General features: G+C 45.7%; 1 protein-coding gene across 1 annotated transcript in view; it reads right to left on the bottom strand.

Annotated features, from left to right (window-relative positions):
* MYO7A (myosin VIIA) overlaps nt 1-26,598 on the bottom strand; it is a 60,997-nt gene that overhangs the window by 22,646 nt on the left and 11,753 nt on the right. Inside the window, exons 6-25 of the mRNA XM_066341223.1 lie at nt 25,901-26,022; nt 24,004-24,146; nt 23,801-23,914; nt 22,851-23,004; nt 22,119-22,195; nt 20,780-20,899; nt 19,401-19,543; nt 18,819-19,029; nt 18,208-18,343; nt 17,711-17,817; nt 14,181-14,237; nt 8,944-9,081; nt 6,717-6,875; nt 6,282-6,374; nt 4,844-4,938; nt 3,628-3,712; nt 2,541-2,759; nt 2,298-2,405; nt 1,542-1,751; nt 734-937 (exon numbers count right to left, since the gene is read on the bottom strand). Of these exons, the coding sequence (XP_066197320.1) occupies nt 734-937; nt 1,542-1,751; nt 2,298-2,405; nt 2,541-2,759; nt 3,628-3,712; nt 4,844-4,938; nt 6,282-6,374; nt 6,717-6,875; nt 8,944-9,081; nt 14,181-14,237; nt 17,711-17,817; nt 18,208-18,343; nt 18,819-19,029; nt 19,401-19,543; nt 20,780-20,899; nt 22,119-22,195; nt 22,851-23,004; nt 23,801-23,914; nt 24,004-24,146; nt 25,901-26,022 (2,695 nt within the window). The remainder of the gene's footprint in view (nt 1-733; nt 938-1,541; nt 1,752-2,297; nt 2,406-2,540; nt 2,760-3,627; nt 3,713-4,843; nt 4,939-6,281; nt 6,375-6,716; nt 6,876-8,943; nt 9,082-14,180; nt 14,238-17,710; nt 17,818-18,207; nt 18,344-18,818; nt 19,030-19,400; nt 19,544-20,779; nt 20,900-22,118; nt 22,196-22,850; nt 23,005-23,800; nt 23,915-24,003; nt 24,147-25,900; nt 26,023-26,598) is intronic.

Genomic DNA, 26,598 nt, shown 5'->3' with positions numbered 1-26,598 from the left:
GAATCCATCAGGATCCCCACTGAGATCTCTCTGTACATCTGCAGGAGATAAAATACTTCCCTGTGCCATAGGTAACAGTTTTGCCTGCAGCACACATCCTCTCTGATGTGTGAAAAGGCCAGGCTGCTGGCTGGGACCACCATTCAGGCTTTGTGTTCGTGCCACCATGAATGTGTTTGTGAACCCTACAAGGGGTTTGCTTCTTGACAGGAAATGCCAACCTTATCAAGGGACTGGCAGCTCCTAACCCAGTGCAGAGGGGAGAAGAACCACAGTGAAGGCAAGTTCATGGATAATGTAATAAGCATTATAGCCACGCAGGTTCAATTCATTTCTGCTCTTGTACTGCTGCCTATGGGACAAGCAGATCTCTTCTACCTCTGCACTGGTGTGGATGACAAGGTAAGAAGAAACTTTTCCAGCTCCCTAGAAGCTTTACAAGTGATACTGAAGCAACAATTTCCATTGCCCCTGCCCTGACTCCAGAGCATCTCATTGTCTTAACACAAATACCAAGGTACAGAGATGGACCCTCCTTTCTAATGCTCCATCCCTCTAATATTCACTGTCTTCCCAACACTCAAAGCATACTGGTGGGACAGTGGCCTGGACACTTGTGCAGCAGATGAGTGTGTCCCAAAATGGAAACTCCTGGTGCCCTTTGGCTGGAGGGTTACCCAGGCTTGCTCCAACCCACCCAGCCCTTATCAAGGTTTTTCATCCCCTTCCTCACCAACTGGTCTCCTTCATCTTCATGGTACAAGAGAGGCTGCTTGAGGGGCCGGCGGATGTATGTGTGTGTTGTTGTACCCTGGAAATACGTGGCAGCAAACTTGGCAAATTTGTACTCTGAGAGGTCTTCTTCCTCCTCCTCAGGGAGAGGCAATGCTGCATCCAGGTCCTCTTCCTCCAGCTCCTTCTGGACTTGCTCAAGATCCTGTTGTGGAAGGACATGTCAGACACCCAGTATGGCTTTGGATATTAAACTACCATTTCCTTTTGAGCCTGACTTTTCTGCCAGTCTGATTTCCATTCCAAAAGAAAAAGTCAGCTTCAGGAAAAATATGGAATATAGCTCCAGAGCTCATGCAAAGCCCAAGCTCCAAAGGACATGCCTGTGCCCAGGCATATGCCCAGAGCAGTAGAAGAAGCAACGATAACGGCCCCACTCATAGCATGGGGAAAGGATGTCTAAGAGCTAATGCCATGAACTGTGATGAACCTTAAAGGAAAGATCTCAAAGGCCACAAGTCCTTGATGATCTTATAGTGATACTGCTCTCCTCCGTTTGGTGGTTCTAGGGAAAGCTGCCAGGCTGCCTGCCCATCCCTAGCCACACCACAGTTTACCTCTGTAAACTGGGTTTACAGAGGTCTAGCATCTGTAAAACCCCAGATAACCCTCTGGGGCCACATACAAGAGCCTGGCCTTGAAGAAAGCCTTCAGAGACACATTATTTTATTACTGTACTCTTTCTTGATCTACTAATGTTTTGCTGATGCCTGTCATGTGACAGCCAGGCTCCTGTAATTCTCCAGTACCTCGAAGCCATTGGGTGCCTGCCCCTCCTGGCCAGGAAGGGAGGAGGTTGTCCCCAGGAATCCAAACATTTTGTCCACCATTTCAGAGTCATTCACTGGCTCATTGCGAGCTCTCTCCATTTTTTCTAAGAGCTCTTTCTTCCGACGTGCTTCCTCTTTCTCCTTTACTTCTCTCTCTGCATCCTCCCGTGCCAGCTGGGCCAGGCGCACCTGCAAAAGGAAAAGTGCAATGACTGAACTGCTCCTTCCAAAGACCTGGCAGTAAATTCCGCAGAGCCTGGCTTTAGGAAGGCAGGCTGCCTGGTGCTTAGGGCACTATATCCAGGTCATAACTTGGGGCAAGTCAGTGACATGTCCACATCTCAGTTTCCCAACTGCAGAAGGACAAAGCAATGCATTTTCCCTATTCCTTAGTGCCTGTTTAGGGGTGTTGGTCCATGCACAGTAACTCTCACTGACCTCATTTTTTTATTTTATACAACAGCCCTGCATGTCCACACACAGAGTGTCTCAGTTCCCCCTTTATACAATAGCAGAAGTGAATAATAACTGTAATCTCTGACATTCCTGTGCAGCAAATCAGAAATTCTGGAGCAGATTCAAACTAATAGAGCACAAAGTACTTTAGAGAATTAAATACAAACCACTCAAGCAGGGTAGAAATCCCTTAGATATTTTTGTCATTGCCTCTCAAAGGAGCAAAACTACTTCCTGGAGAACAGACAGAGCCCCAGAAAGATATCAGCCCCTATGTACTTGGTGTTTCTTTTCTGCTTCTTCTTTGGCTTTCTTGGCACTCATCTCCTTTCGAAGTCGTTCCTCTTCTGCCAGCCGAAGTTTCTCCGCTTCCAGGCGTCGATAGTACTGAGGGAACAAACACAAGAGCCTTTCTGAATAGGTGTCTAATTATTTTTGGACTTTTATTTTTTTCCCCTTTGAAAACAGATCCCAAGAGCAGGCGATGCAGAAGCAGGTGTCTCTGCCCTCCAGGGCACTCACCTCCCCGCGGAGGCGCTTGTAGAGCCTTCGTGCGATCATGCCGCGGGCGTAGGCCTGCACCGTGAGGACGGCCCACAGGCGGTGGCGGAAAGCCCTGCGGACCAGGTAGCCCCGGCAGCGGGCCTGGAACTCGATGATCCGCCGGCGGGCCATGTGGTACTGCTTGTGGAGCTTGCGGGATCGGTACAGGGCCTGCAGCCTCAGGAAGCCAATCCGCATCTGCAAGGGGGAGCACGATGAGACCGCCCCGCCAGCCGGGGCCTCACCCACCCTAAGCAGATTTCCACTGCTAATCTCCCGCTGGCACGGCTGTCAACAAGAGCCACTGGAATCAGGCCCCACGACAGCAAGCCTTCTGGAGGGGGCTTCTCCAAGAGGGTGGAGAAATGAAGCTCTCTGGCTGCTGCATTGATTCAAAGCCCAGGAAGGACAAACACGGTTTCTTCCTCACTGAGCCTCTGAGAGGCCTCAGGATTTCTGTCTGGCCAAGGCAGCCACAAGCCATGAGTTGTTCCTACAGAGGTCTAGCATCTGTAAAGCTCTTGCCTGACAGTCAAGGTGCTGTTTGATGGCAGGAGGCAGCGTCCTACTCAGTCTGGAAGTGGTTATTTGTATTAAGTTGCCGGCTTGAAAGATTATATTGAGATACTTTAGACCTTAACACACTTTCTGTCCAAAAGACCCTGCTGTTGGGTCAAAGCTAGCTGGAACAGGGAGAGAAGAGGACAATGAACTGGGGTGGTGACAAACCCAAAAATGGTCCCACATGGAGATGGAGTCCGTTTTTTAAAGGAAGCTGCTCTTGAGTTTTCAGTCATCTGGAAACTAGGGGAAGACCTATAAAACCCCAAATGACCAGTTGATGCAATGGACATACAAGTCACAGGGGAAAGAACAGCTACGAGGTGGTCTCCTCAATGAGAAGACAAAGCAAAAGAGCAAACTTCCGTTCATCACTCCAACTGATAAAAGCCAACCTCACCACTTCTGACATTCAATGGGACATTTTGAACCAGGAAACCCTTATGTATGTCCCAGGTGAAAGAGGAAGGAAGGCAGAGGTGTGAGGAAGCACCCCTGTACTTACAGCACCGTAGTTCTTCCTGCAGTTATGTCCACGCCAGTACCTCTGAATCATCAGGACTGAATTTCTCACTTTCAGGAAATTGGACCTACAAAAGCATTTCAATCATTTGCCTCTGTGCTTTGGCCACAAGTTATCATCATCTCCTGGGCCTCATTTCTTGAAGATTTGAATCTGAGTGTCCAGGTGGAATAAACACTCCATTTTTGGCTTGAAAATGTCTCCTTCCCTAGCTCTCCTTGCTTTCATAAAAATATTTGTAGACACTCTTTGAGAGGTCTCTGCAGGGAGATGCTGCCACATTATGGGAATGAGAAGAACAGGAGATGCTAGGAATGGTTCCTTCCTTCCTCCAGACCTGCATCCTCTTCTCACACCTAAAATCTCTTCCCTGTGTGTCCTTCCCATTCAGTTTTAGCACCTGAAGATGGATTGAACCCCACCCAAATGATCAAGAGTCAACCTCACCAACACCACGCTGCTATCCCTAACTGCTCCTCCTGTCCTTCTCAGCCTGATCTGATTCTACCTGCAGACAGTATGGAGGCAACTGTGTTGGGAGGCCTTGGGGGGAGGGTGACACTACAATCAGTGTGAAAGATTCACGAGTCATTTAGCATGTGCCCTTTCTGCAAAGCATAGTCTGAGTCACAGCCATGGCTTGGACAATCAAAGAGCATAAAACCCCAAGAACTGTCCCTCCTCCATAGGTGAGGTTTGGCTGTGGCTCCCCTTCTTCATCCACAACAGTGCCATGAGCTACCTGTTCTCCTCCCACGTCTGGAAACTGAGTTGCAAAGGGAAGAGTTCTGAACCCCTTGGGCCTTGGAGAGAGCAACTTTAGTAGCAGTAGGTGAGCCAGTGTTTCCTCTGCAGTCTTGTAGAGATCCCCATAGATTGGAGTCTCAGCATTGCCTTCAGCTGGCTCAGAGTCCACTGCTGCATGCTCACAGCAAACACCACACTCCCTGAAGATAGCACTGAACAGGGACAGAAGGTCCTATTCTGTCCAGGTTTGAGGCAGATAACACAGGTATCCTCTTGTTTCCTCTACTGTTTTCCTCTAGTACTTGCTGCACCTGAGTGCCAACACATCAGGGGTCCCCTCTGGTCATCTGGGTACCAAAGGAGTGACGCAGCCTCCAGGAGCCACTTGCCGGATGAAGCATTCCACATAGCCCATCTCCCATTTGGCCCTGGGGTTCATAGACAGACCTACCTGTCCTTGTACCCACGGACCACCTTCTGGATGAGGATGACTTTGTCTGTGATCGCCTTGTCTCTCTCAATCTCCAGCAGCATGTCGTGGTGGTCCTGTGGGAGGAAGCAACACAGTACCAATGTCTCAAGCTCTCCCTCTGCCTGATATGTGGCCAGAGTGGGTGGTAGAAGACCCTTCTCCAGGACAGTTGTTCAAAATAAACACTCGGGTCATTTTACATCCCACCTCCTCACTGGGGAAGTCCTAACATAAACCCTAGTGATCTACAGTCTTCATTCCCAAATGAACCAGATCGTCCAGAAGCTGCAAATGCAATGCTTCACAGTCTGAAAACAACTAAATTACATTGTCCCTCCCTGCAGAGCGCCTTCCTAGTGCTCTCAGCCATGGGAGCAGCTCTTAGGAGCACTGGAGAGGTTTGTAAACAAACTCCAGGCTGCCTGGGTCCCATCACTTCTTCCAGCCAAGACTGCAATGCCTCTCTAACCTAAGGGGAAAAAAAAAAAAACCTCCTCAAAACACTGAATTTCCTCTACCCTGAGGCTTTCAGATGCACCAATCTAAGCTTTATTCTGATTCCTCCCATGTTGTGTGTGATTCAGCCTTCTTTCCCAGTCATGGCAAGTTGAGCCATGCAGCACTGGGTGCAGCAGAGGCAGTTCCACATGTTTCCTGCTTTGCTTGACCTCCCGCAGCCCCTCAGGACCTCCCAATTTCTCTGCTTCCTGTCCTGACAGCTGTGAAATCTTGATAACAGGCTCTGGAAAGAGTAACTAGAGGGAACAAGTTCTGGGGAAGAGATGGAGGTGTTTGTGCTGGCATTGGGATTTGGGGGTGAATTTAGGTGTAAGCAGCCAGGGTTTATTGTTGTGATTTTTGCTCAAGAGAAGCCTCACCTTCCTGGAACAGCACAGGAATGGGTTTGTAAGGAAAGATGAGTGTGTATGGGGCTGCAGAGGACCCGCAGCGTTGGACTGCTCTGTGTCATCTGGACTGATGCAGAAAAAGAGACTGTAGGCACATCTCGGGTTGCACAAGGATGTGTAGAAAGCAAAACGAGCCTGTTGTGCTCACATGCCTCTCTCAGCAGCGCTCTGCATGGGCATCCCTCCTACTGCTGTGCCTTTTGGGTGAAGGCAGGAGAAGAAGCTGAACCACACAGCCCAGGAGGGAAAAGGCTGTGCACTGGATGTGATCACTTTTGTTCAATATGGATTTGTGAATGCATCAGTGCTGGCACTGTGTAAGGACCTCCTCCTGCCTGCTGCTCCTAAACTGGCCCCCAGTATTCTGCCTTAAGTCAGGTTCTACCCACTGACATGCCAGCCCAGAGACCATGGAAAAGGCTCATGTCTTGTGATGGAAAGGAATGGGTAGGACATGCCCTCAGAGGTGAGGATCCAAGATGGCAGGGGGGATGTGGAGAACCACCCACCTTTAGAAATATCTTTGTCTTGCCAATCTGCCAGTCATCATCCTTCCCCAGCACTGCTTCAGCAATGCGTTGGCATGTCCCACGCAGGTCACCCTGACAGAAAAGGGGTTGGGATTCACCAGGACCAGACTCACCCATCACTCCTCCCAAGCCCAGTGTAAATCTTTTCTGGCCCCAAATCCTGCAGTTTTCTGCTAATGAGGTTCTTATGTCTTTACTGTCACTTTGTTTAAGATGAGTGAGATGGACAGGCTGAATATGGCTACCTGTCCCTGCCAGCCCAGTCACCATTTTTCCTTCCCTTGGAAAGCACAGAGCACCACTGTGACACCTGGGGATCAAATGCTGCGTCACTGGAGAGGAGGCACACCCCATAAATATCTCTGGAGACCGCCCAGCAGAGAGCACTCGTTACCTGTGAGAGAGGGTCCTCACCTGCTTGTAGGCTGGCTTCACCCCTGGCATGAGCACCCGGTACCGGTCCACGAACTCCACGAAGGTGTAGCGGATGGGGTACCCGGCCCGGCGGATGCGGATGGTCTCCATCATCCCGGAGTACCTCAGCTGACGGACGCACAGCTCCCGGTCAAACAGCTGGGGAGGTTACAGGACACAGGGGTTGGATTGCAAATCTTTCTGGGCTAGTTCGTGGAAATTGTGGGCAATTATGTGCTCCTCCACATGGGCCTGATGAGGCACAGACTGCTGGAGACAGTTTTGATTTTCTTTGCATGGTTTTGTTATCTAATTCATCCCACACCTTTCTCTTGGACTAACCAGAACAATACGCAGAAGCAGCAGCATGGGATGATGTACAGACCCAGAGAACTCCAGCCAGCATCCCGATACAAACAATTTTTTCCCCCCTAAAGCATATTTCAGAAGGAAGTAGAAGTTTTAGAATAACATAAAATAACAAACAGTCAGGACTTTCCACTGGCCTTTCACTTCCTCTATCCCATTTCCTATCACTATCAGTACGTTTTCCTTCAAAGGCAGGGACAGAAAATGATATCTCAGACAACGTGCTCTTTTGCAGTCACCCTGCACAGCTCTGTGTGCCTTTATCTGGGATTTCTTTTCCTTTGGACTATTAAACCAAGGCCAAAATTAAACTTAGCAAGAAATGACATTCCATATCACACTGCAGCCTCTGATTCAGTGTTAGCTCACCCACTCATTTCTTTAATGGGGAGATTAATTTCTCTTTGTCTAGTTCTTTCAAACTTGAAACCCTTTTCCTGTCCCACTGAAAGTTTTGTAGACAAATAGGTTGAACAGAGACTTCTGGCCTAGGACTTGCAAGACCTGATGAAATACAGACTTCCTATGCAGAACACAAAATACCAGACTGAATTCCAGACATCCAGGTGTAAAAACAGCGCAGAGTCAGGGCATTTAGAATAATTTGCTAATGTCAGTTCAGGATGTTCACCTATTTCTCAACATTACCTATGTTCAAAAAGAAGGTCTTGTTCTAATCTCTGCTCAGATGATAATAACAGATCAGACATGTTGTTAAATATTTACCCAATATATTCCATTAACAGGCTAATAGGACCCTTTTTACTCTCACCAAAACCAGGATGAGAGAACAGTAAAATAACCTGAGAGACCCACCAAACATTTTGCTCTGCGTCCTATTAGGTTCACTGAACATTAAAAATAAGTTTTAAACAAACACTGCTTGTACGTAACAGCTCTGAAATTCAGTACTTTATGCTTTTTTGCACTCAGCTGAGCTTTGCTAACAGACACTGACTTTAGATAAAGCTCCAGGCCTGGCTAGATTATTTATTAAATAAAGCTTTTCCTTTCCAAGCAGTGTCACTATTAAGTGTGGTGAACAGGAAACAGTGATTGATCCCAGCATCAGTGTCTGATCCTGCAAGGTGTGGGGAGTGGGATCAGGGCATGCACCTTACCACCTGCCTTCACCTGCAAAACTCAGAGTCCCTTCCAGGAGCAGTTTGTGGTCAGGGGGATTGAGAGCCTTCTCCTTCCGTCTCATTTTCTCCTAAAAGTTTGTCCCCATAGTGCTCACTACTTTTGAAGCAAACCACTGTGATTTGGAGCAAGGTAACTCCTGTCATATTTCCCCTGAGCTATTTTGTCTCTTTTTCTCCTCTGCTTTTAGAACCATGTTTTTGTAATTGATGAAGAAAACAAAAAGGCAGTGGAAAGGATCAAACAGGATTTAAAATGAGTGAGATCCATTGGGAGCAAAGATTTTCAGGAAAACACCCACGGGAAGATGATTTTTAGAAAGCACTGAACTCTGCCACAGAACTAAACCCATGGCTCAGCTGAAGTCTCTGGCAGGAAGGAGCCTACCCCCTATGGAAATGGAGAGGCATTTCCTATAGGATAAAGGGCTGCAGGGTGAATTCCTTGAGATCGCCCTTGGGAAGAAAGGCAGGCTCAGGATAACCCTTGCAAAAAGTTTTGGGGTGCTGTTGGACTGCAAAGCAAGTGCCTGATTTTGCCAACCCTTCTGTGACTCTCTTGCTAGCACAGCAGGCTGTGGGTTGGTTTTCTAAGTGTGCAGGGTTAATCCTGATTCCACTGATGCCCAAAGGAGTTTTGCCGGTAGCTCCAGGGCAGAATGACCCTACGGGCAGTCCCGTACAAAAAGCAACCAGGAGAAAAAAGCAGGGCTTACCATGGGCTTCTTGTACTCATTGGGCTTGATGCAGCGGACAAAAAAGGGCTGGCACACGCTGAGAGTCCTCATCAACAGCTCCAGGGAGCGCTTGAACTGGCTGCTGAGCGTCGGCGAGCGCTTCCTCGTCTCTGCTCCCTGCAAAAGCGCAGCGCACTCAGGAAATGAAAGGATAACACTGCCTTTCCCCTCTGGCCGCGGCCCCAGAAACCTCCTGCTACAGCCGGGGTTGCAGCGGGGACTGGGGCCAGAGGTGGCTGAAACTTGTGGCAGGACAGGGGGAAGGGCAGAGCCTGTGAACTTGCAATGGCCGGGCTCCGGCAGCCTTCTCCACATGCCTCTGTTCCCGCAAGAAAAGCGCCATGATTTAATTTGTCCTGCTTGAATCTCCCTGTGTGACTGGAAAACTCATCTTCCCTACACAGAGCCATGAGGAAGATCTGCCCACAAGAGCAAACAGCATCTTCTGGGCTATCAAGATTCTCTGTATTACAGCTTGGGGCAATGCACCTGCCCAGGGATGCTCTCAGGAGCAGTGTGGGCTGCCCTCTCTCCATGCATTGCAGCACGAGCATGCCAAACCCTCTGTCACAGTTCCTCGTGTCAGGCAGGGCTCCTCCTGCTCCCTGGAACAAGAACCAGAGACTCACTTGAGGAAAAAAAATAATCCAGGAGAATGCATTCCTGCAACAGTTTCAGAAACTTCTGCTGAGATTGCTCAGTCCATACTAGCACAGATTTGAGTTGCTTTTGGAAAAGAGTATTAAATAGACTAAAAGAGGTGAGTATTTAGGGGGAATCAAGATGATTTGGCATATTTGTCTTGGTTTAGCTCCCTTGATCAAATTAATAACTCAGTCTCTATTTTGGGGAAAGTGTCTCTAAATGAGAATGTGTATGTTTCCCGTAACAGTCCCTTCTCCCTGCTCTGGGAAAACCTTGTTAAACCACCTCCAAATGAAGTCCCTAGCTCATTTCATGTGCCAGGCACTATTACCTAAGTTCATTACTCATCAGTCACAGTGGTGCTGTGTGTCTAGTGCGGTCTGGTGTTCAGGGAGCCTTTGTGGGACAGCAGGTATTGCTGGAGGGCTGGAGGAAGAGTTGGGCACCAGGAGGCAACCCCGTCTTCATTAAAAACAGGGTGAAGATATAACATGACCTGTGACATGACCTGATGACCAGAGAGATCCCGAAGGGAGAATTCCATCAGCATTTTAATGCATTCTTCCTCCAAATATCCTCTTATTTTCAGGTGGTCAAGTCACATGTGGAGTCACAAAATTCTCATCTGCACTGGCCTTGCTGCCATGTTTTGCAGTGTTTAATTTGCACATTTTTGTTGCCATGTTATTTCTACTTTTGCTATAATCTTTATACATGCTTCATCACATAGCACTAGTAACCTTTAACATTCCCACCCCTCAAAACTGAGGAGTTCCATAGAATCACGGAATAGTTTGGATCAGAAGGGATGACAAATTCCCTCTAGTCCAACCCCTTTGCCACGAACAGGGAGTTTACACAGCTCAGGTTGGACGTGATGTTGAGACAAACCCAATCAAGACAAACACAAAGCCATCATGGAATTCCAACAAGAGAAAACCCAGCTCATGCAAACACCACAAAAACCTGGCCTGCTTGTCAAGAAGAGCATGGGGAGCTACTAGCGATCTCTCCCAGCAAAATCCTCCCTGGAAGGACAAAGTGCTAACAAATCTAGAGTGATTAACAGATACAGCTGCTACCTGCAGAACACTGTAGAGTCTGATGTTCACATTTTGTTGCAGATTTTCTGAGGAAAAGTCTGTTTCATCAAGAATCCTGATTTGAAAGGCTTTGATGAATGTTTTCTTATCACATTGCTAATTATGCACACGAGGTCACCTCTGTGAGATGTGGAAAGATAGCCACAGGGCTTAGAAGCAGCAACAGATGCAGGAGCAGGGGCTGACAGTTAGAAACAATTGCATATTAGCTGAATTTTAGTCAGTTTGGGCTTGGCTGGGAGAGATCATTTTAAAGCCATGGTGTTAGGAATGGAGCAAAACTTACAAGGGTCTACAAGGGAATGCACAAGTGGTTTGCTCCCAGACAGCAAGAAATGCCTCTCCAGCTTGCTGGTGCCTTGCATTTCTTTCCTGCATGCATCCAGATCTGGCAAAAAGCAGTGGTGCCATCTCCATCCTTATATCTGAGAGCTTTTTGCTGGGAGGGGTTGGAAGGAAGGGACCGTGACCAGAGTCCCTGGTCTTCCTGTCCAAATAGTCAGAGTGAGCTGGGTTCCCCCTGTCAAGACCACATCATACCATTCACAACATTTCAGGGTGTGACAATTGTGCACAGACCCCTCTCAATGGTGGGCATTACCCCTGTGAGCACTTTTGGGCTCTCAGATACACAATAAGTACTCTGACAAGTGTTTTGCATCAGCTTCATCTTCAGGGATGGGTGACACCACTCAAGTAATTGTGGCTCCTTCTGCCTCACCTCAACACCAGCTTAGAGAGAATCACACCTTTTACTTCAACAAAACAACCCCAAAAAAGGAGAGGAGCAGCCTCTCAACACAGCCTAGCAAGGCACTGAAAATAACAGGATTTACTGAAGAGGAGAAGCATTTTTTAAGCTAGAACCAGGCCCAGTCCCCATAACCTGATGGAGAAAGGGCTGGTACATTCTGCTTTTCCCTGTTCGGATACTTCCTAGCTTTCAAACTCTGAGACTGTAACATCCTTGGGACTCAGACTATCTCTTCACTTGTCCATACAGTGCCCAGTAGAAGGGAGGATGAGACCTGTGTAACATGGGGAAGGACGAGCAGGATTCACAGGTGCTGTACTCCAGACTGGAGCACTCAGCCTGTACTCAACATCAAAGGAGGAAAAGACTCAAAAACAGAAGAGAAAAACAAGAAAAATAAGAGAATTATATGATTTACAGAGAGGGAGCATGCAGAAGACAGTTTAGAATGATGTGCAGACCAGCATGACATCTGGACATGCTTCAATTCTGCTTCTTTCTGCAATCTCAAGCCAGTCTGAACTTTGGAAGTGCGAACACATACATGGCTGTTTGCAGCATCACCAAGACAAAAGGCAAGGAGAATGGCAGCTACAAGGAGAAATGTCACTGAGCCAGAAATGGTAGAGGTTATTCCTTCTGTCTCTCTGCACCTTTCTCTCCTTGAAGAACAAGGCTGCTGATGCACCAGAAACACCATCAGGAGATGGCAGCCTGCTTCAGTGGAAATGCAGGAGGATTAAATACTTGAGGAGAGATAGGGAAGGAGGGCAAAGCATGTGACACCAGCAATACTTGGGGGAAAGGTTCAGGATAAAGGACCATCCTCCCATCTTGTTAGGATTATAAGGTCACTAAATTGAGCCATGCCAAAGTGACATACAGTTTCTGGGCAAAATCATGCTCTTTCTTTGATATATTTTTATATGAAATGCCACTGGAGTGGCCTTCAGGTGACCATTGAAAGTTGAGGCCACCTCATTCTGCGGTGTCATATAGTGAAGAGAGTCTTTCTCCTAAAGGCTGTGCAGTCTGGAAAGTGCCTTCCAAGGCAGAGTTGACATGGGCTACATAACAGTGCCAAGTATCCCTATTTGAACTACAAGCTTATTGGCATATATATATATATATATATATATATATATATGAGAAATCATTTTTAACTTGGCTGTTCCATCTCTACTCAGTATCTAACAAATATGAACAATTGTTATTCATTAGAAAACCTACAAAACATGAAATTGAATTGTAAGATCAACCATGACAACAACAAAACTCCCATTTCCTTGTATCACCTGTTATCATCTTCAGAGGGAAAAACTGGTCTAAACATTTCTGGCAGATTTTGCATGTTATTCTCCTGGATTAAATCTCACCATAGAATCACAGAATTATTATTGGTTTGGGTTGGAAGGAATCTCAAAGTTCATTTAGTTCCAACCCTGCTGCTATGGGCAGGGACACCTTCCACTAGACCAGGTTACTCAGAGCCACATCCAACCTGGTCTTGAACACTGCCAGGGACGGGGCATCCACAGCTTCTCTGAGCAACCTGTGCCAGTGTCTCCCCACCCTCACAGGAAAGAATTTATTCCTAATACCTCAACAAAACTTTTTTCAGTTTAAAGCCATTCCCCTTGTCCTATCACTCAAGGCCCTTGTCAAAAATCCCTCTCCATCTCTCTTGTATCCTTACTCAGGAAATACTATTATTTTTGGTACAACTCTAGAGCAAGGCCCAGTGACATGTTCAAATTGAAACAGTTTTAACCATGATACAGAGGGGAAGGACTCCAGCTCTGGAATGAATGGCTTTCAGTTGTTTTGGGTCAGATCCTCCTCATTGGAATTCCAAATCCAAACATCCAAGATACTGCAGAAGTAAAAAGGGATGAAATTCAGCCCCATGCAAAGAGCTGAATTTTGAAAAGCAGGCTAATCCTCTGGTTATCAAGGGGTTGTGGAAATGTGAGCAGAGTGACAAAGCTTATATCATAAAATTTTTAGCACACAGTATGCTACCTTATGGCCAAATAACTAGCAAGCAAGGTTTGGGAAGTTATCAGAACCAGTCAGCAGATGAGATGCAGCAGAAAAGACCTAAAAAAGCTGCTAAAACCCTGTTTTGATGATTATGCCAAAATTTCACATTATCTTGTCTCTGAAGATCTGAGGTCCACTCTGAGGCCCACTCTGAACAAGAACTAACCCTCCATCTCCAAAAATGACAGCATTTCCAAACAATCCAGAAATGCAGTCCAGTGGCCTCTCTATGCATGTGAGCTGTCTTGCCTCAAAAAGTGCAGAACAGGGTCAGATTTGCCCTTGTTTCAAGGAATAATTTCCCACTGAAGCCAATGGTGGCACCATGGTAAACAACAGCCAAATCTCAGATGATCCATCTAAAGTTATTTAAAATGCTTCGAATGTCAGAAAAAAAATCCTCAAAACTTTGGCTGGATCTGGTTCTGATTTCATCCAAACAAAATTTCCATCATTACAAAGTTCTTCTGAGTTGAGTCCTAGAATTAAGTGACAAAGTCATACACCTGTACCTATTCAACAAGCTGTAAAAGTGCTCTCCAACACATTGGTCATTTGAAATAGGTCCTCTATAGATAGGGCAGGAAGAGGAATAAACCAACAGGAGTAAAGCACAATCCTTTCCAAGGAGAGGTGAGTATAAAACAGAGGAACTCATGTATTCAGTTTACCTTTGGTGTGGGTGTGGGCGACTGGCCAAATGTGCTGGATGCATAGCCACAGAGAAACTACACGAAGCACAGGTAAAAAAACAAAACAAAACACAAAACAGAGACAGAGAAGAGCAAATAGTGAAAAGAAGGAATAACCGAAATGGGAACCTGACATATTTAGTCTTAGAAGTCCAGCTGTTACATATCTAATGAGCAAAATGCATTAATTCTTAGATTTTTGTCTAACCCTCTCCTGGCCTTTCTCCTTTGTCTTGATGTTTACTTCTCTGAATTTGAGGGACCTGCCAGTGTTCAGCTCTTGCTTCTTGGAAACAAATTTTGTACATTTTTTAGTGTCACTCTTTATCCATCCAATTTCAGCCATTCCCACTCTTCTTCCTCACACATCTCTGCTCTCAATATACAGTGGTTGGGAAAGTGCCAGGAACAAAACACAAAAATTCCAAAAAAATCCCAAATCCCTCCCTTCCTTCCTAATTCTAATCCCCAAAATCAGGTATTTTTTATAGAATTTAAACTTTTGCCAAGGGGAAAGCCCACCCCCCAGTTTCCCATTTGTTTTTCACTTTACAGGGTTCCATCCTCCTCCACTGCTCCTTCTACCTGTTCCTTGAGCAAGCAGTGCTGCCAGACCATACCAGCTGATTCCTCAGAGAAACAGTGTACAACTCCCACTCAATCCATAATTTCACCTGGCACCACTCAAAGCAATGTTCCTGTTCAGCCCACACATGCAGATAAGCCTTCTCTGTGATGACCATGAATAAATGAGACTTTACAGCCCCATGTGCTCCAGAAATACCCAGTTTGTCACATAGCTTTCATTGTGTAGAAACATTAGGTCTTTCAGGGACAAAACAGTTAATACAATATTCAAATATACAATCTCAATCAGTTTTCAAATTTCTCTGATCTGTGGCTTTCTCAAGTTTCTGGAATATAAGGACCCCATCTGAAAGACTGAATGCAAAGCAGATGTGGACGTACTTGTAAGTGACCCACAAAATCTTAGAAACTCATCAATAAGATCCTGGGGACCAAAGTTTGGAAGGCATTGAGCAATATGCGCCATGATTTGATTTAGCCCTTAGCAGAGCAGTCACTTATCTCTTTTTAAGAGAAGATGTTATATTTGATTGACCAAGCCTGAGTGTCTCTGGGAAGCTCCTCCACAGATTGCCTCACTGAAGCTCGGGGAAGGCATGCACAGTTTCAAGACATTCCAAGGACACTTCACCACAGATCTTTGCTACAGGCAATCAGTTTCTGTGACCCGGGCTCACTTGCTCCTTCTTTTGGGGCACATGTCCTAAGAAAGGGGCTGCAAACATTATTGAGTGTTGATGGAAAGCAATGGTAAAAGCATCTCAGCCCCATGTTGGACCCTGCTTGTCTGAGAATTTTTGTGTGATGGTATTCAGGGAATTAGTGTTCTTCAGGTCCACAGTGACACTGTGCATGACTAGGGGAGCTGGTACACAGTGTTGGCTCTTCTTTGAGTTCCATGATGTCAGGCTTATGGCAGAACTGTCACATCAGGCTAAAAATCTCTCATTCCAAAAGGAAAACTAGAAATCATTAAAGTATCAAAGCACTGAGACCACCAGTTGGGACAAATTTTGAAGATATCTAGTGAAACTATAAAAAAAAAAACAACAACAAACAAACAAACAAAAAAACAACCAAAAACAAAAACCCCAAACCATTTACTCTTAAAAAAAAAAAAAAAAAAAAAAAAAAAAAGGGTTCTGATGCTTTCAAAGGGTTCAGTTCTCAGATCCTAGCTAACATCCAGGCAGACATCTCAACTTTGCTATTAAATACTTCCAGCATCTTTTAAAGATGCTTTGGTAGGGATCCCTGTGAGAAACCTTGTGTGACTGTGTAAACCCTTTCATTGATGCCCCAGAGTGCATCTCTGCTCTGCCCAAAGAAGAAATAAATCACTTCCAAGGTCAACTGCAAAGCTTACACCAAAAATAAAAAGCAGCAAGGAATAAGCAATAAAAGCAAAGTAAGCAGGCAGCACTGATGCTAAGGGAGTTAGTGTCTATTTCAGCAGGAGTATCCACTTCTGAGGATAGCTCTGAACCCAACAAGGAGTGTCATGCCAATTGGTAGTTTAATTCGTAATTGATAAATGTTCTCTTATTCCTTATGAAGCCAAAAGGACAATGATCATTCATTTCAGCAGGAGCAAAACTGAATGGCTGAAGGTTATGAAAAAGGCTTGCAAAACAGCCCGTAGTATATTCAAAGAAATGTCTTGGGAATGTAAATATTTCTTTCCCTGGGCAAGTAAAGGAATTCAGCACTTATAACTTGGCACTCCTGAAAGTCCCTAAGTCCCTTGGTCCATCAGTGGCATTTGGAAATGGGACTCCGACTGCCAAAAAATTTGTGTGCTTTGAAAAACGTTATGCCTACACCTTCTGCAGTCCCATGGCTTTTGCCTTGGGAAAGACTGGGGGATTTGGCCATAGTGACTGATCTGTATAAACTTTCAGATTCCACAAGACTGATATTTTAAAACTCTTCCTACTTTAATTTTGGGAGCAGGGCTGAGTAGAGAGATTGAAGTGCTCAACTTCCTGAAGAAAATGTCATACAATTGTGTTATTAAAGGTGAAATGGTCACTAATCTCAGCATTTAAGTTGGTATCCCGGTAATAAATGCTCAGATGGGGTGGAAAGGGTTAAAGCAATAACTCTGCCTTTCTCTGACACTTCAGAGCACACAGTCTTCTCTCACACTGAGCATGGAGTAAGCACATAAGCTCCTGGAGGCCTCGGATGTGGAAAGAAGGGCTTTGAAGTTCAGCTTTTATAACTGGTGCTCCCTCTCTCTGCTGTTGTGACAATAAAACACAACTGTTCACTCCAATTCCTGTTGCAGCGCTTAAGGACCAGCAAGACTGTCCTTTTGTTCTACTCTGGTTGAAAAGCATTTGGCTTTTACTTGGATTCATAGAAAGGTTTGGGTATGAAGGGACCTTCAAGATCACGTAGCTCCAACTTTTCTGCCATAGGCAGAGGCATCTTGCAGTAGACCAGACTGCTTGAACACTTGAACACTTCCAGAGATGGGGCATCCACAGCTTCTCTGGGCAACCCGTGCCAGTGCCTCATCACCTTCACAGGTAAGAATTTCTTTCTAACACCTAATCTAAACCTGCTCTCTGTTAGTTTACTTCTCATTCTATTATACACACATTGGCCGGATTGGAAGGCACAGTTATTTTTCTCTCAGATTTCTACAATCAAAAAACTAATTGTTCCAATCCCTACACAATTCCGAGGGACAATCACAGCAAAAAAGCAATAGTTGATGAACTAAATGCAGTGAACAGGGAGAGTGAGTGTGGATGCACCCATGACACTGCATTAACACTTCCTGATGGCTGGCTCTCACTAACAGGTTTGAAACACCCCAAAGAGCATCAGAGCAATCTGCAAATCTACAAATCTTCCACCCCTTCCAGGAACACCCCTCCTCATGAATAAAGATCTTCTCCCGCCTGCATTACCATTGCCACATCTGCTTGGAAGATCTGCTTGATGAATTTGTTTTTTGAGGAATGCACCAGCTGAATGATGTCTCCATGCAGCGTGTCCCTGTTTTTCTCCAAGAAACCTAGAGAAATAATGGGACAACACACAGATGACACAGTGCAACATGGTCAGCATGTGAGCTGCAAGCAGCTTCTGGGTTTTTGGACTACCGGATGTTCTTGGTGAGGTAATGGGAGTAATGAGCAGAGAGAGAGGGACCATGGAAGACAGAGGCGCATCTTCACACTGGATTGAAGATGCAGTGGTGCAAAGCACTGCCATTCTGTCACAGGCACACACAGATGAAACAGCAGCTCACGGGCACAACTGGAAGGTAAAGTCATTGCAGCCAGAAAGGGAATACTTTGACACTTCTGTGGACTGTCACCCTACCCTGCTCCAACACAGCAGCAGCTTGTCTGCCCATGAACATCCCCTCACCCCCTGCAGTGCCCCAGGAGCTGCCCCATACCTTTTGTTTCGTAGTAAACAATTCCAGCAAAATGGTTAATGCCAAACTGGGTTTCGTAGTTATTCTTCGGAGGAATATAGTTGGTGTTAAGCTTGTGCTGGGAGTTCAGCTTGTGTAGCATGGTGGCATCTGTACCCTGCACATGCATGAAAAGATCTGACATTTAACAAAAATTGAAATAATTTTCCAGGTAATAGCACATTTCTATCTTGTCTTGGTGATGATGTGCATTTATGTTGAGAAGTGATGTGTTGGAGAAGATATGTCAAGTGCAGAAATTACAGAAGCTGATTAAATATCACTGGTATGTAGTGCTGTATTCAAAATAATGCTCCAAAAGGAGTATATTTAACATTATTTTCTCTTAAACTTTGCCAATAGTAATTTTTGAGCTTCCTGAAGGCATATTTTCCCATCAGAAACACTTGTTTTAACATGGCTGTGACACCAACAGAAGAAAATTTAAGAGAGCAACAAAAATTATAAATAGGCAGGCCACTAGTGAATGTGTGCTTGGGGCTGAGCAGATCTCTCACAGGGTGCCAGTATGCAAGTGCAAAGGGGATAAAATCAGGAGAGCCACTGGCAGCAAGGCTGAGCCCAAAACACACCTTGGGGAACTTGCTCTCCTCATCAATGAGTGAGATGATGTTCATAGGCTTGATGGCAATCATGTCCAAGGCATCCTGGTTATCAGTGAACTCGATGTGCTGCCAGTTGATGTTCTCCAGGTTGTACTCCTCCTGCTCTAGCTTGAAGACATGGCGCACAAAGAACTGTTGCAGGTTTTCATTTGCAAAGTTAATGCAAAGCTGCTCAAAACTGTGGAGGGAAGGTCAAGAAAAGGCCACTTTAGATCCATCCTAGTTAATTTTTCTACATCTCTCTCCACACTTGGTGCAATACTCTCAGACCTTGTCAACCACTTAATAAGGCTGCTGATAGCTTATAATTTTCCTATTGGTTCAGATATTCAGTTTTTCTCCCAAAACAATGTTATGTGTGTGGTCTAAATCAGTTTTGGAACTCCACTGTCTGCTGCAATTGATTAGCTCTGATAATTTCTCATACAGAAAAAGGCTTGGTCCAACCCAGTCCAGTTCACTTCAGGAGAGGTGAAAGGACTGCAAGACCTTGAGCTTGGGCTTGTGAAGGAGGATTAAGACCTCATTCTCCTTTTTCTGTCTCCATACCTGTTCACAGTGAAGTTCTCAAAGCCAAAGATGTCAAGAAGACCGATGGATCTCCTGATACTTTTGAGTTCCTGGGAAGGAGGTCTGTAAATTGCAGCGTTGATCTTCTCCACAATCCACACAAAAAGTCGCCCATAAATTCCCTGCAACATCCCAAAGTTGGAGTTCACTGAGACAGTTCAGCAGCTTGTCCCACTAGTCTGTGTCAACACTTCACTCTTGATGGCACAGGTTCTCCTAAAGCACAGCCAACAACTAGACAGTACCTGAGGATGTCTGCACATCTGCACATCCATGACGTGCTCACCAATATTTGTGATAGACTCTTGGCACAGTTTAAAGCTCCATGAACCATTATGTAGATCGAGGAAAACAGACCTGAAAGCCTAGCTAAAAGACAACTGAGAGCAAACCCCCAAATTTGGATAGTGCTAAATTTTGGATCTGTGGGCTTGCTGTGAAGCCAGACAGTCCTTTCCTTGGTTTCCACACATTTCTCTCTACAGATCAGCAGAGCAGAGCCAAGTTACACTGCAAGAACATGTTGCTCACTTGAACAAGGTGCTCACTGAAACATCGCAGCACTGGCTGAACAGTCAGATGATCTAATGACACAGATATTGCTGCTTCAGTAATTCCAGAACTTCATGTTTTAAACTGTTATTAATTTTACTTTATAAGCTACAGCAGTGCAACCAAGAGGGGAGCCCGTCACCACTAGAGAAGACACTGCCAGGATTTGCAGGCTAGTTAGCTATCAAACCAGATTGATCTACTGAATCCCTACAGATAAAATGAGGACCCAAGTTGGCCAAAGCATGCCAATAATGCTTGTCTTGCAATTTTACACGGGGCTGCAAACAGCACAGCAGCAATGCACACCCACCCACCAACCTTCATCACTCCAAAGCCTCAAGATGTTCTAAGTGCTCTGATGGCCTCTGGACTGTTGTATCCCTGGACCTGTGTCATTCAGTTGTATTTACTGTTGCTTATGTTCCCAAATTCTGAAATTCAGAATTTTGGTTTGGGTGCTAGAGGTCTTGGTAGAGTTGCTCTGATTTACAGCAGCTGAGGATCTTTCCTGAAGCTGAGGTAAAGTCATTTCAGAATGCTGGGTCCTTCTGCAGGTCCCCTTTGAGTATAGACAATCTCCAGTCCAGACTGCAAATCCTTTGCAAAGCAGGTTACCTAGACTCCTTCCATCTCAACTCTTTGTACATCCCAGTTAGAACATAGTTTCAGGGGCATTTGCTGATCTGAGCTCACACAGGCACCAAGCAAGACCCTTTTCCTGTGCAGTGGATGCTCCTGTTTCAGAAGGGGCAGATTTCTTGAGCTCATCAACAGAAGGCAGAAGGAAATGCCCTAAGACTTACCTTTACAAAAGCATCCCTCACATCCAGTGCTTGCTCCATGCTGAGAGGGGTGGAGACAGTTTCGCCCCTCGTGATTATAGTCCGGCTGGTGAGGCAGTTCATCACGTCCTGAGGCTCAACCTGGCACAGAAAACACAGCTGCTGTACAGGGGAGGTGCCTCAAATGAAGACATGGGCATTTTTGGAGAGAAAAATTAATGTTTTTAAATCGTAGTTTAATCTGTAAGGTGTTCTTGTGACTAAGCATGAGATGTTAATGAGGTGTAGGAAGACAGGATGAGAAAGTAAAGCAAAGTCTGCAAAGCTGTGTGCTACCAGCATGGTTTAAAACTTTGCATAACCTTGACCCATTTTATACTTCTTCAGTGAAATGTCCACTCTTTAAGTGGACAGAGAACTGTGGATCACACTCTGAGCCCAGCAGTACCTATGGAGATGAGATGCTGTCTCTGAGGGATACTTGTTAGCTCTTAGAAGGCCACTGAAGAATGCTCTAGTCACTGCATGGATGGTTTCAGTGAGGGTCATTTCACCTCATTTCAGATACCCAGAATATATATGCCATTTGTCTCAAGTACAGTTATGAACTTTCTTTATATCAGTGAGGGAAACACCCTATTTAGGGCCTGAAGTATTTTGGGTGTCTTTTCTAGAACGATGTGCTACCAGAGGGTCTGTTTCTATCCGCTGGTATGAAGGGAAGCTCAGATAATCAGATCATGGAATCATAGGATAGATTGGGTTGGGAAGCATCTTTAAAGATCATCTAGTGCCAACCCCCCAACAGGCGCAGTTTCTGTTAGACCAAGTTGCTCAAAGTCCCATCACACCTGGTCTTGAACATTCTCACAAGTGGAGCAGCCACAAAATCCCTGAGCAACCTGATCCAGTGCCTCAACACCCTCAGTGAAGAATTTCTTAGTATCTAATTTAAACCTGTCCTCTTTCAGTTTGAAGCCCCTTGTCCTACCATTCCATGCTCTTGTCAAATGTCCCTCCTCCAGTTCTCTTTTAGCCCCTCTAGGTACTGAAAAGGACCCTAAGTTGTCCCCAGAGCCTTCTCCAGGCTGAAACACTCCAAATTCCTCAGCCTGTCTCCAAAAAAGAGGTACTCCAGCCCTCTGAGCACCTTTGTAGCCTCCTCTGGCTACTCAGCCCAGATGAAGACTTTCACTTTCATGCTGCCAATGCAGGACACAATGTGGCTTATCCAGGCCTCTTCAGCCTCCAAGAGCTGATGGTGCAGGGAGAGGCTGGCTCAGACAAACCTTTGCCACAATTCTAAAAACCTGTGATTAGAATAGAAAGGGGGGAACAGGAGCACTGCAGGGCCACTGACCTCTAGCAATGTCGCCGCAGTGATGAGCGATGCTGACTGAACAACCTCGCAGGCATCCAGGTTGTCATAGGTCCGAGCTGGGGAAAGAAAAGCAGAGGGAAAGCCATCAGCAAGGGAAGTGTCGCTGCAGAAAGTGGATGTGGTGAGGGAAAGGGTCTTTCTCCACTGCCTCTGTGTGACGTCCCAGCGAAATCTGGCCATCAGAAGGGAGAGAAAAGTTCTTGCAGCTGCTGGAGTCCTGCTGCAGGCTGCAAAGGACCTGTACTCTGCTCTGCGAGACCAGATGGTAAAGAATGTAGTATTGTTTCTAGCATCTAGGTGCTTTAGGCTTCTGTCTTCTGAAGAGGCTTTTTGAACCACTGTGCCATTTCTGACAGCAGAGCTCTTTGGTACATTTACAAAGGCATAACCAATCACACAGACACCTGTTAAGCACTCCATTAGTCTCATTTTGTAAAACCTGAGTCTACTGAATGGACTGTGGCCATATTCAACCTCACAACATTCAGAAACCTGGATGTCAGTGAGCACACTGCAGTCCAGCAGCCTTGCTGAGTGCAGGTGGAATTACTCCTTATTCCTTGTCCTTACAATAAATACCCGAGTCCCTGGCATGGCACCATGGCAGGTGTTCTGGATACAGCCCTCTATCCCTAGGCTTGGCTCCCTGTCAGCATGCAGAATAAAGAGCAGCAGTGCACTGGGCCATGTCCCTGTGTTTTGTCCTTTTACCTTCATACTGCAGGTTGCCCATGTGCAGGATGGCAGCCAGCAGCTTGGAGATCTCCCAGTTCTCGGTGTCGGTGAACATGAGGACCTTCATAGCGGAGCGGATGTTGGCGTACTCCTTGCTATCATCTCTGCCATCACAGGTCGTGCAGTTACCCTGGGGAGGCAAACGAGGCATACACTACATGGGGCAAAGCCAGGGAGCACTGGGGTGTAACCCTAAGCTTCCCTCAGGACCAGCAATGTTTTGTTTAAGCAATGATGCTGAACTTGTGGATCTGCCCTTTGTTATGTTCTATGATTCAGTGCTCCGCCTTCTAACCTACACTTAACCTGTTGTACCCAGGTACCCTGTGTCTGACTGCCATCAGCAGAAGAGAAAAAGCTCTCTGAGATGGGGATAGGGGGCTGGAAGCTCCCACAGGTCCAGTCAGAAAGCCCAGCCTTGCTGATGATGCACCAGCCTTAATTACACCTGCTTATATCAGCTCCTCTGGATATCAACACTGGTATATAGGGAATGGGGGTGAAGACTGCTGGCTTGGTCAGACACTTGGAGCACACACAGCTCAGCCCCATATTCTGCTGAGAATGGGCCATCCAGACAAGCATTCCTCTATACCCATCACTGCCTCAAGAGCAGCAGGTCTTATCTAACATCCTGGTTACTTCCAAACACGTGGCATGGGCACCATCCACCACCCCATCCAAGTTTGTGTCCTACTTCACAGAAAGTGTGGAAATAGCCTGGTCTAGACGCAGGGATTAAGGATTTCCACTAAGACTGTGAGCCTTGTGGTGGTGAGACAAAGAGACCCGTCAAACCCTGTGGCTAAGGCTCAGGAAGGTCTTAACCAGCAAAGCAGCTCTTGGCTGCAGAAGCACCTCTCTTTTCCTTCTCCCTTGTTAAGAACCTTTCACCACATCACTCCACCAAACCTCTGCTCTCTCACCATGGCAAGGTAGTTGTAGTCTGTGGCTTTCCCAAGACCCAGCTTCTTTTTCTGCTCCAGGGTCATTCCTCTCAGCATGCAGTAGAAAACGTGGTAATTCCTCTCATCCTGGGCCTGCAGGGGAAGAGCAAGTATCAGCTCTGTGAGGAGAACAGCATGGCAAAGGTTACCAGCTCCCACTCCTTGCAGGTGTATCACCTTACCTGCCTGCACACCCTGGACTTCTCCAACAGGTACTGCTCAATCTTTGCCCCCTCTATGGCTCCCCTTTTGTTGAAGTGGATGTCGATGTACTTCCCAAATCTGCTGGAATTGTCATTACGGATGGTCTTTGCATTCCCAAAAGCTGCAAGAATTATGGTGTGTTAGAGAGGATCTGAAGCAGGGAGGATGATGGATCTGGTCTCATGGCAGGGAAAAAGTCAAGAGTGAGGCTGAGAGGGTTAAAAGCAGCCCCGAAGCCTTCCCTTAAGTTTGGCTGGATCAATTTCATCTCAATGTGAGGCAACAAGATGTATATCAGATGACTGTCCTTGGAAATACAGAGAGGAGAGAGAGGAGCAAGCTTGGGAATGGGGTGACCTTATCCAGGAAGAAGGGCTGGGACAGCAGGATTTTGGCAGCAGCTGATGGAATAGAAGAGAGTTGAGCAAGACTGCCTGCAGTGTGAAAGGTGAAACTGTGCAGACAATGACAGAGATGCTGGTGAGTGATTCAATGACTGAGAGGGAAAGAAAAGGGAAAATACATCCAAAAGGGACATACAGACAACTAAGCCAACCTCCAGCAGGAGACTTCTCTCTGCAAACAGACTGCCAAGAAAGCTACCTGTGTCCATCCTCTGTTGGGTGTGAATGAGTGCCCTAAGCCAACATACCCTGCAATTTCTGCTCCAGGATTTCTACAAGGTGATGGACATGAGCTTGAATTACAGAGCCTCACTTTCCTGAATCTCAGCAGTGACTAAGTGCATATTCAATAATGCCCTGTGTACCTGTCACATTTCAGCTGGTTCCTAGAGGGTTGTTTACCAAGCAGAGGAGGTAAAAATGATAGAATGGTTTGGGTTGGAAGGGACCTTCAAGATCATCTAGCTCCAACCCCTCTGCCAAAGGCAGAGACACTTCCCACTAGACCAGGCTGATCAAACCTCAATCTTTAGAGAACAAACCCAATGTTATTCTTTAAGGAAAATGCAATTTTTCTGCAAAAGCATAAAAGGTACATCTGGCATCATTTTGGGTCAAGAGGGTGAGATAACCTATTTAATTTAAAGATATCCAATTAAAATAGTGGGGTTGATCACAATAACAGCTTGTCAATGAACCTATTAAGGCCACAAGCTGATTCTCATTATCTGGTTCTTTCTTGGACTCCTCTATTTCTTTTCCTGCATTTTGCTGCCATTCTTATCTTGGAAGGAAAAGGTGGAGTTTGCTGTTGTATACAGCCAGCACCAGGTGTTGTAAAGCTCAGGTCCTATTTAACTGATGTTTTATGGAACCATCAAAAAACAGGAATAGGATTTTTGCAACTATGGCAAAAAATATGCAAATAATTAGTTAGCTGAGTGCAGCATGGATGGGATATTGATGCTCTGCATGCAGTCCAGCACTGGAAGAGGCGGTGAGATTTTTCAAAAGAGTTTTGACTGAACATCAGATATTTAAAAAAGTATTGATCAGCACTTTTACATACTACATACAGAATTAGGTAAAATTCAGAATTTTCTAGGGATTTTTTTTTTAAAAGTACTGCTTTAAGTGGAAAACCATTTTTATCAATTTTAAAAGAAACAAAACAGTTGAAAAAATAATTCAGGTCAGCTGAAATGCTTTGCTTTCAACAATAGTTGTCAAAAATATTAAAGGAAACACTGAGAGCTCAAATCAGAGAATATTAGTCTTGTGAAAAATAAATTCAGATTGAAAGAATCTGAATGTGTTGTTTAGCTAAAGTGTACTTCAAAAAAAGTTTTGTCAATTTTTTGGAAACTCAAAGTGTGACAAAAAGGATTTACATTTGGTTATATTTTATGGTTCCTGAATCTGTTTGGGTTTTTTTCCCAGCAAAAGAATTCTTTATCATCTGAGGCCTCACCTTCCAAGATGGGATTTGCCTCTAGGACCTGCTGCTCAATCCAGGAGTGCTGACCACTGATTGCTGCCAGGAACTGCAGAATCAGTTTTGTGCTTTCTGTCTTCCCTGCTCCGGATTCTCCACTGCAAAGACAACAGGAGTGGAGGTCAGTGAAAGCCATGATGCACCCCTTCCCTGCCAGTGTCCCTCCCTCTGTCTCCAAAGGAGCTTCTGTCTCTGTGTCTCTTCTGTTAGCATAAGCATGATGAGACCACTAAGGAGGGGTTTCCCAAGGATCCCAAGGAGTGGCTGTGGGACAAATGGTAGGGCATGGTACCAGAAAGCTTCCAGCCAAGGTCCAGATTTGCTCTGTGTTTCATTTGGCCCAGGTTGCTTGATTTTGGGTATGGCCAGCAAATGCCATCATTCAATCAGCACTAAGAAGGTCATGAATGAAGTACTTTCAGTCAGTGCTTTTCCAGGCATGACCACCAGACCATGACTCTGTGGTGCAGGGTCTAGCTGTTCCCATGGGATATCTTCATCACCAGTATGGAGCTGTGATAAGACAGACTGGGAAATACAGTCTTTTAACAGCGGGGACTTCCGCAGGGCTTCTAGGCTTGTTCTAACAAGGAGAAGATGGAAGACGAGAAGCTTATGGGGCAGGGAGCCAGAGTTATTCCTCACACTTTTCTCTCCACGGGAAGATAACCTTG

The sequence above is a fragment of the Sylvia atricapilla genome, chromosome 2 (assembly GCF_009819655.1).
Source record: "Sylvia atricapilla isolate bSylAtr1 chromosome 2, bSylAtr1.pri, whole genome shotgun sequence".
Classification (NCBI taxonomy): domain Eukaryota; kingdom Metazoa; phylum Chordata; class Aves; order Passeriformes; family Sylviidae; genus Sylvia; species Sylvia atricapilla.
The sequence above is the reverse complement of the archived record's forward strand: the minus strand, read 5'-3'. Positions and strand labels throughout refer to the sequence as shown.